Raw genomic sequence first — 10,241 nt, 5'->3', positions numbered from 1 at the left:
CCATGTGACTCTCCTTAGACACACTCTACATCATCGATCACTTTCCTCCTTTACCCCATAATCTCCTTGATCAGAAAATTTGGGACACTACTGAGTTACGTGACGTTACAGTACAAGTACTCATATGTCCTGAGTTTTAATTGACCTTTGAAGGCTAGGGCCAAAATGTTGGCTTTCCTTGCAGCCTTGCTTTTTCTCTAATTTTGGTCTGCAAACTTATGTTGTTAACCCTCCAGAATAGAGGTTTATTGTTATTACCATACAACCTAGGCTGTTAAGCTTAACCTCACTATCTGTCTGAATATCCAACATCTTAGGCATAACATGGAACAGGTATTTTTCATCAAGCATTGATATGTTGAACTTTAAGTACCTACAGAATATGATGAAAAAACTTTTAAAAATCAGAATACATTCGAAAAATAGGCATAAAGAACTACAAAATTCCCACATTTACACATAGGTCCAAAAATCTCACCATATACAACCATGAAGCAGGACAGACCCACAACATTCCTTTTCCTGTCTCCTGCCTTCATTCACCACCCCCTTCCTTTTGAACAATCATCTACCTGAAAGACAGCACAGCAGCAACTGGCATGTCATGACAAAAATATGGAACGCTTCACGAATTTGGGTGTCATTCTTGTGCAGGGGCCATGCTAATCTTCTCTGTATTGTTCCAATTTTAGTATATGTGCTGCCGAAGCAAGCTCTGAACCTGGATTCTTGAGCTTGCCAGGAAGGTGCTTAGACCACAGTGCTATCTCCTCAGCCAGTTGGATGGTTTTTTCTACTCAGCAGAGTAGAGAAATTAGCAACCATAAATAAAGTGACAAAATGTAGAATAAAAAAATTTCAGCCCTGTATTATTGGTGCAAATCATGGTTAGCTCACCATTATGTGCTTAGTTAATTTTTCTTGTGGTCCCAATTTGTTGATACTTTTATGTGAAAATTAAGAGCAAATTATTCCTCCTTGATCACCTCAATAAGTTGGATGTAAATATACCAAACAGTATAGTTTTAGAGATAAAGTGAAATAAAATAAGCCAATTAACATAGTGAATTTTAAATTGTCACATAAATATTATAGTTACTACATTAAAAATGTGCCTCTGTTAACTTACACACCAAGAAACATTTTTCTTTCTCAGATCAGGCCTACATTTACTGTGGAGTTTTCAGGTTCAGTTTCTTTCCTCCAAAACTTTAAATCTCAAAAAATGATTCCATCGCTTTCTTCCAATCTTGTAATTAAACTATATACCTCAAAATCCTGTTGTGATTCCACTCACTATTCCCCAACTTCACTGTCTTAACCTTAGCCTCAGCTTCTGTGAAGATTCTCAACTTACTTTCCTTTTCTCAGTTTATTGTCTTTGAGTATTTTTTGACAATGTGGAGTGGGCCATTTTCTTCTGTAGCCAAAACCTCCTACAGAATTCATTTCACTTGAAAATAAATGTCAAATCCCTTTGTGGTGTACTACAGTGTGCCCTTTATCTGGCCTTAGGCCTACTCTTCTAACCTCATTATAGCCTATATTTCTGGATTACAGTACAACTCTATTATATGACACTTTATATGTTATTTTATTTCTGGGAAGACTCCTCTCCTCTTCAGCCATTTCCTTACAGAGCCATTCTAAGTGTCTTGTGATAGTCTTTGAAAAAAGTTATAATTTATTGGATTTTAATTTCTGTAGAGGTAGGGGATTCTCAAACAGTGATGTGAGCACTGGAATGGGAAACAGTGCCAGTCGCGATGGTCAAACTCAAGTCCCATAAAATGACAGCAGTAGAGGGGCAGGATAAGAAGCTATGGGCTTATTTTGAGTCCATTTCTGGGCTTTTCTTTCCAGCACTATCACTAGAGCTACAATTACAAACCCAAAGCAGCATGGTTGTGAACCACAGAAAATCAAAGATCTGGTTTTAAGCTAGCATCTTACTTAATAACTGTGAGATCTTAGGCAAATTAACTTTAGTTTTATTATTTGTATATAAAAACAAGAGCTATTTTGAAAGGACATATGGATTTAAAAATAACTTTAAATGTCCTGATACATAGAGTACATAACTATTATTTTTTCCAAAGTAGGATAATTTCCCTGCTTCAGCAGTCACCATTCCCATGATTTTAGAAAAGTCTCTGCTTCACTGTCTTCCCATGTGTGTTGGGCAGAACTGACCAAGCCCTTAGCAACATGGATCACCATGTGACACTAACTTGGCCTAACAGATCATCACACACCTTTGGCCACTGTCATTGACCCAAAGGAGACCCCATGACTTAATTAGAGACAATTCTAGGACATTTGATAGAGCTTTTAAAGACAACATATAGTTTTTTTTTTTTCTGGGGTTACTAGGCTGTAGGATGTTAGCTTAGTGCTACTGGTGGCTATTTCTGGCATCTTGTGGGAGAGCCTGCCTATAAATTATGCCAACACAAGTAAAAACAGAGCCCAAAATGGAAAAGGGACTGTCCTGATTATGTTGCTTTAGGTATGGAATATTTTTGATCTTAAAACTAGACTTAAGCCATCCATGTTCCTCTTCCTTCTCCTCTCTTATTCATCATTTTTGCCTCCCTTTCTCCCTCCATCCCTTTCTCCTTCTCTCCCTTATTCCCTCCCTTTTACCCCTCTTTCTCTTCTCCTGTGAAAGTAGTTTCAGTTAGATTTCGATCACTTTCTTTGGAAAGGTCTCTTACTAATATAACAGCTATCTAATAAAGACTAACTACAGTTTCTTTACCAACATAACCACCTTGAGATTGTTTTGGAAGCAGAGACATGGAGGTGGACAAAGAAGGAAGCAGCATAAAGCAGAACTAATGAATGAGGAGGGAAGGGATTTGAAGTCATCTACAATGCTTTGGATGTCAAACAGAGACTTGCTGACTGGTTGTTCTATAAAAATTGAGATGCAAAGAACAGTTGTCAACCAGAGATTGTGTGTGTGATAGTTCATGTTCTCATAAGCTTTTAATTATCATCTATCTACAATTTTTTGTTAAATTACATTTGTATGAAAAAGCTTCACGTGAAACTATTAAAAATGTAACAAATAAACCTCCACCCTGATATAAAACTAGAGCCTCTGTAGCAATGAGAAACCAAGCATGAGCTTCAACTCGCAGCCCTTCAAGAAGGATTACTCATGTAGCCTTGAGGCAGGGGAGACACATCTTCTTAAGGCAGACGATAGAAGAAAATATTCGTTTTTTAATTTCCCACAAAGCCAACCAAGGACAAAGTGCAGTTTTTAGATGAGTACATGTCTACATTCCATAATTAATTCACATCCATTTTTGCCACAGATCTAAAATATCTCATTCTATTTCCAGTAAACTGCCACATTGTCAAAAGGATATTTCTTCCCATGGTACTAATGAGTCATCTGAAATTCTGAGAACATGAGAAAGGAGAAATGTTCTGTAATAAGGCGGAGGTGCAGAATTTGTATGTATAGCCAAATGGTACAGCAGCAACCCAAGCTATGAAAAGGAAACTGTGAAAAAATACTGTAAGAAGAAAAGGTGTGTTCACAAGCTAAAAGGCGCCTTGTTATAGACCTGGAGTAAATAAACAAACAAAAGGAATCTAGTTTAGAGTCATGTCATGAAGACCACTGGATCAGAGCAAATGTCACACGGAACATTCTCTGACTACATTATGAAAGCCATTTATCTCCTTTCTTTCCCTTTGTACTTAACTTGGCCTTCTGAAGGTTTAAACCATCTAAGGGTCTGTGAAGCCCTTAACGTTTTTATGTATCAGGAAATGCTTCAAAGGTGGAAATCACTATTTTGCCAGTCATTACTACAATCACAGATCATGGTTTAAATACACTAACAATTTTAAATGAATGTTCAAATACTATATACTTTGAAACTGGGACAAAAAAATAAAAATAAGTGGGAATATGTTATCAGAAAGTCCACCTTCAGCAGTGACATACTATACACTCATTGACATTGGTTTTGTAAAAGATCATAGACACTAATAGGCTTTAACTTCTTGTAACCTTGGGCTATGCAAGGCTGCATGCAAGTACTCAGGTGCAAGATAACCAGAAACTAAAAGAAAGCCCCAGGAAATTGAGTTTGAGTAGTAGTAACAATGACCCTGAAAGCATTATTGTGTGTCAGACAATGAATTTGTTTACCAAATGGAATGTGGTTCCAGGAATTAAGCCACCCCCCCCCCTTTTGGGCCTCTCCTGTGTGAGAGCTGACTGGGAGCCCTGAGCTCAGTAATAAATGGCTTTCTAAATTCCAAAAAAAAAGAAAAAAAAAAAAGATCATAGACACTTTCAATGTGTTATGTTATTTCTATTCAAATAAATTTGTGTGTTCACCACTACACTTTAACTCAAAATATAACATAAAAATGGATTATGAAATCAGTTTTCTCATCCATGCAATCTCTTGAATGTTTGTCCCTTGTAATACTCCCTTTGAAATTTAGTTGGCATTACTACATTGTTAGAGGTGGAGACTGCAAGGGGGATTAGGCTATAAGGACTTCCTTCATGGGTAAAATTGATGCCCCAACAAAAGGTACCTTCTGGCCTTGCTTGCTTTTTCATGCCTGCTTGCCTTTCATCGTACAAAAGATCACAAAAAGCTGTGCCCTGATGCTGGCCCCTCACTATTGTCCTTCTCAACCTTTAGAAATGAGAGTCAATAAATTTATGCTCAGTATATATTTCCTGATCTCAGATAGCATGTTATAGCAACACAAAGAGGTTAAAGTAGTTTTCTTGGTTTATTTATTTTATATATTACTAGGAGAGAAACTAGATGCTTTATATATTGATACAAGACACACATTATTGTGTCGTAGTTCAACCTTAAGGAAGTCATTATTTTAACTGGATGATGTTTGCATTTAGCAACTCACTTTGCACAAAAAGTCCATGCTACTGACTTAATGGGATATCTTGTCCTGGACAAAATTTTCCTACTAATAGTTGCACCATTAATGCATTGAATCACTTCAATGAAGACTGCATCACCAATATCAAATATTCATCATTAAAATTTAGTCATTAAATACTAAAAAAATTTTTTTTAAAGTAGGTCCTCTTTTAAGCCACTCCAACCTTAACCATAGAAAATTTATTATGATTATTTTAAAAATAATCTGATTGTGAATGCAAATTTAAGAATATGAAACAGTATACAGATAACACAGAAAATTTTAAATCAAAAGTGTTAGGAAAGGAAATTTGTCCTACAGTCAATGTGTCCTGCACATCGATATGTGGTATTTTTGCCCAGCAGAGAGTTCCACCTGCATCGCTGCTACAGGACTCACACTGGAGGATTTGCTTAATGTCAGCTCTATGAGAAAACTTCTTCTTGATAAGAGTATTTTCCTTATCAGGTTGTTCTTGCAGATGGGGATCTAAACCAAAATGTCAGAATGCTTTTCCTCTCTCACACAATGTGTGTTTGAAGATAAGGATGGATGATGTCAAAGGCAAGTTTAAATAAGAGCCTAACAAATTTATTTCACTGATCCTTAGTTTGATAAAACAACACATTTTTTACAAGTTTGCATAATTTTGCTTTCTATCTGCCTTTATATTTTTTGTTACATGTAATTCATTAAACCAATCATGGGCTACGTTTTTGAGAAATTTCCCCTGAAGAGAGTAGCTTTTATCATTCTGAAAGCTCTTTAATTTAACAGAAGAGATTGATTGGATGGTCTGGTTTCCACAGGAAGAATTCTATCCTTGTCAACATGCATTGGCTTGGTTTTGCTCAGAGCATGTTACCATAAAGGCACAGAATAGGAAGCCCTGATGAAGGCTTGATGAAGACATTGACTCTGGGTGGATATAATAATTTTTAGATGGTGATCATTATCGTACAGTGGGTAGGAGGCCTGAGTCCACTGCCCCTAGTTATAAGCAGCCTCTGAGCAGACTGACATATGTAATGACTGTGAGTCAAGGAACATACAATACAGTCAGAATAAATTCCTGTGTTGAATATATCTGAGTCTTTATTTCAATAACAAAATACTTCTAAATAAATTTTTAAGAATTAGTTTTTTTATTACTGGAATGTGAACCAAGAGAATTTGCCCTAAAGCTACATCCTCAGCCCTTCAAACATAATTTTTTTTTTTTAAATCTGAGATATGATTGAAGTTGTTAAGTTTTTCATGCTAGGCTGGGATTTGTGAGCCTCTTACCTCAGCCTCCCAGAGGGCTGAGATTGCAGGCATGCGTTTTCACATTCCTTATACAAAGAAAACTCTCAGAGTTTGCTTACTTTGAACTTTGTTTTTTCAGCTCTCCTGTTAAGTAGTTTTTGAGGAATTGACTTAATGACAAAAAAAAAGTCCTAATTTAAATGGCAGTTATAAGATAATCTTTATAACCAACTAAATAAAAGAAAATGATATCTATGGAAATATTTCTTTGTCTTTTACTTTAGAACTGTAGGTTGGAAAAACCAGTTTTAATAAAGGGAGAGGGAAATTGTGCAGCACTTAAACTCGTTGTATCCTGAAAAGTGAAAGAAACAACAACATGTAAACATGAGGCTAAGCATCCTTCTGATGAGGCTTTCGCCTCAGAATTTATAGTAGTCCATCAGAAGAAATTTGTAAAACTCTTAAATCCTCAGAAAAAAATAGCCAAACGTCTGTATACGTTACACAAGGACAAGCCACATTCAGAACTTGCGTATCAATAACATTTCAGAAAAGTTTTAGAGGGGGTTTGAGGCTTATGCCCTACTAAAACTTCTTTTTGCTTAATTGTAACACCTTTTTCTACTCTTCAACTAAATGCATTGTGTCTGGTGAAAAAGATAAATGTTAAAAATTAACTGAAGTTATACATTTAATTAATAACACTACAAAATGCACCTTTTGTCTTTTCCTGTGTCCTCTGGTTTCTTGGAATAGTGGAGATAATAAAGATTAGGTGCTTCATAAAAAAAACATTCAGTTCAAGCATGCGCAGAGATAATGCATGCTGTTAAGTAAATAATATTTACAGGCTCCTCAGCATGTTACATTTATGTTAATTCTTACCAACAGCAATGTATTTCTCCCCAAAGATCAAACCTCAGAATATTTCTACCCAAAGATTAGATTCTTCATAAAATCATAGCTTATATATTTTTTGTAGGAAATTGTTTCCCTAGGAAATTGTTTTATTTATAACATGACAAAGAAATTAGAAATCCTCAATCTCCATAAAAATTAATACTAATATTATCTGAGGTCTGAAATACATGATAATTTCAAATTTTCCAAGTTTAAAAGGTACATAAAATTGTATAATACATATAATCTCTGGGGACAATTTCTTAATTAACTTTGCTGCAATACTTAAGGCTTATTTTTGAGTATCCAACATGATGTATTTGGAACAGCTCCATATGTGATAATCAATTTACTTTGAGGTGTATGCATAAAACATCCAGAAATGTTTCTCATTCCATAAACAGATGGATACTTTATATGGTAGGCCAATTCAGAGAGCAATGGTACTAAAATAATCCAACATATGTGGTAGGCAATTATAAGCAAAATATGTGCAATAAAAACTCACTTTTTTATTGATATAGTATGGGTCCAGGTCCTCCAGGGGCTCTGACACCATCTCTGGAGGAATGTCTCCATAAATAAATGGAAGGTTCTTGCCAGCTTCCAAGTCACTGTTGGGCTTTGGGCCATTTTCATCATCATCTTTTTTGTCTGGTTTAGGATTCTTAGCCTTTTCTTCTGCAATGCGCCTTTCAATAGCCGCAAGAGATTCTCTGGTGAAGAAGTTGAAGCTGTCAGGTCCTGGTGGTACAAGCACTGTTTGCTCCATTTTGTCATCCTGCACATTTTAATTACCATTTACTTTGTGTATGGAACTCCTAAAAGAAAATGCACATACATTAGGGGAGGATTAAGTGTGTTCACATGTATAACTCTTGTCATGAAATATTTTTTCCTTAAATTGAAATGTAAATTTCAACTAAATTGCAAAGTAAAATTCTTTAAAAAAATTTTTGTTGCCAGCTCAGCCTACCCTGGGGATGGGGCATGTGGTGCTGGGGAGCAAACCGTGGTCCTTGCACTTGCCTGAGCTTGCCTAGGCAGACACTTTTTTTTTTGTTTTTGTGGTACCACGGATTGAACTCAGAACCCTGTGCTTGCGAGGCAAGCACTTATTCTACTGAGCTATTTCCCCAGGCCCAGAAGGATTATTATTGTTATTGTTATTATTATTATTAATAATAATTATTATTATTAATTATTATTGGCTGGCTCAGGCTGCCTTAAGGGCAGGTCTGGTAAGGCAGGTGGAGGTGGGGATTGAACTGCAGTATCCTGCACCTGACTGCATTTGCATGAGCAGGCGCTTAAACAACTGAGCTAACTGGCAGGCCTCTAAGCAGGCACTTCAGACTGCTGAGCTATCTCGCCAGCCCCTCTAAGCAAAATTCTTAACAAATATGTTTTCTAGGGTGAATTAGGTAAGCACCCCATGCTTATGAACATGCATGCTTTATTTAGACAGGGACTCTGTCTTGAGTTTAAAAAGTGCTTCAGATAGAGCCTCATAAAGGTTCATTAGGCTAGTTACCTCCATGTCAGTAATAGGGTGCTCACTCTGAAACCCACCTAGAAGATGAAATGTGCACCTGAGAGTCCACAAAGGATGACCCAGTCAGCAAGCATGGACTAGAAAGGAGCTGTCTCTGAGGTGACATAAGGTCAGAACTTCTAGCTCTGACAAATGACTCCTTGCCAAGCTGATCAGAGCAGTACCAGCCTTAATGACACACCACATAGTTATTGTGGTCCTAATGGGTCTAGATCTATTCTATTATTATTTTTTTGAGATTATCAAAACTATGATCGGATCCCTTCATTTGCCATGGAAGGCTTGGTTTACTTGCAAATGCGCTGACAATGCAATAGTCCAAAATTGGACAAATGCTATTTATGTGACAGTGAAAATGTGGGCTGGGAAAAAAATTAATAGATTTGGTCAGGGATGGGAGAAGATGACTTCACGCAGGAGACCGAAGGATTTTTCTATTCCAAGAAAAACGATTCAAAAGGAAGATCATGCCCTGAACTAAATAGAAGCATTTTTCCTCACTAAAGCAATAATGATATTCTTGCTGATTCAGAAGCTCTCTAGTGTTAAGCTTACTGCAAGGATCTGAGACAAAACGCTCAACAACGTACAGCAGAGTCAGACTTGATCTGACACCAGAGGCCAAGCCCCAGATGAATTGTTTTAAGGTATACTTGATAGGAACTGAAATTTCACAGATATTACTTTCCCAGATCCTAAGTTATGCTTAGACACAAATTTTATTTGGATGCAACATTAACTCCTTAAGGTCAGTCACCTATGATATAGTTTATTAGAACATTGGTGGGTCTGAACTGCAAAAGGACAATTTTAGACACAATTATTTTGTGAGGAGTGCTACAGGGATTTCAAACTTTACTGAGGGTTGTTCCCATTGCTAGGAGTTTTTTTTTTTTTTTTTACTTTTTCATTAATTTTATTGAGAAACAAATAGCAATGAGACAGTTTCAAAACCGATTAATAGGACAGTTTCAACAATTAATTGAAGCACTATTGTTGCATATTGTTGTCTTCGGAGTGGTTATTCATAGTACAAGATGCAGACATGATATCCTGTTCAAATACTTTTAGTACAAATCTTTCTTCTCATTGAATTAAGAGAAAGTAGCAGTATATCTATCCTAGTTTGTACATATAGATACAAAATGGCCTTTCATTTGTATCCCCTTTTTGTTTAGTTTTGTCAGAGATGGGTATTCCATTGCCATTCAAGTATTGTAGGTGTGTGAATTCAGCAAAATAATCCAATATAGTCCAGTAGTCCATAATAGTAGTGGGTTTTCCATAGGACTGGCAATGTCAGAAGTTGTTGACTTGAGCTTTTCACAGCTCAGCATATTAATATGGCTTTAATTTTCATACCTTGTTATTATACTTTTCTGTTGGATGGTTAAAACCAAGATAAAGTAATACCTATATAACAAGAAATGTAACTTTTGTATCTGACAAGGTCAGTCAAATCCCCTCAGGATTTACCCTGAAACCCTGTACCACAGTTTGTAGATCCTTTGTCAGTGTCAGCCATGTGGAAGAGTCACGGCCATTGCTTGGCCAATGTGCTTTCTGTGAAAGCCTGAGAGAATGTTTTCTCTTCATGTGACTCTTG

At 36.4% G+C, this 10,241-nt stretch overlaps 1 protein-coding gene and 1 non-coding gene across 2 annotated transcripts in view; both read right to left on the bottom strand.

The window, feature by feature from the left end:
* The window catches only part of Scn1a (sodium voltage-gated channel alpha subunit 1), a 172,278-nt gene that overhangs the window by 86,024 nt on the left and 76,013 nt on the right, over positions 1 to 10,241 (bottom strand). The window contains exon 3 of the mRNA XM_004646393.2: positions 7,589 to 7,901. Coding sequence (XP_004646450.1) covers positions 7,589 to 7,852 — 264 coding nt within the window. The 5' untranslated portion in view covers positions 7,853 to 7,901. The remainder of the gene's footprint in view (positions 1 to 7,588; positions 7,902 to 10,241) is intronic.
* Positions 610 to 716, bottom strand: LOC111814089. The gene has a single exon (XR_002819161.1). It is a non-coding gene; the product is annotated as a U6 spliceosomal RNA (small nuclear RNA).

This window comes from Octodon degus, unplaced genomic scaffold (genome assembly GCF_000260255.1).
Source record: "Octodon degus isolate 3935 unplaced genomic scaffold, OctDeg1.0 scaffold00267, whole genome shotgun sequence".
NCBI lineage: Eukaryota > Metazoa > Chordata > Mammalia > Rodentia > Octodontidae > Octodon > Octodon degus.
The sequence above is the reverse complement of the archived record's forward strand: the minus strand, read 5'-3'. Positions and strand labels throughout refer to the sequence as shown.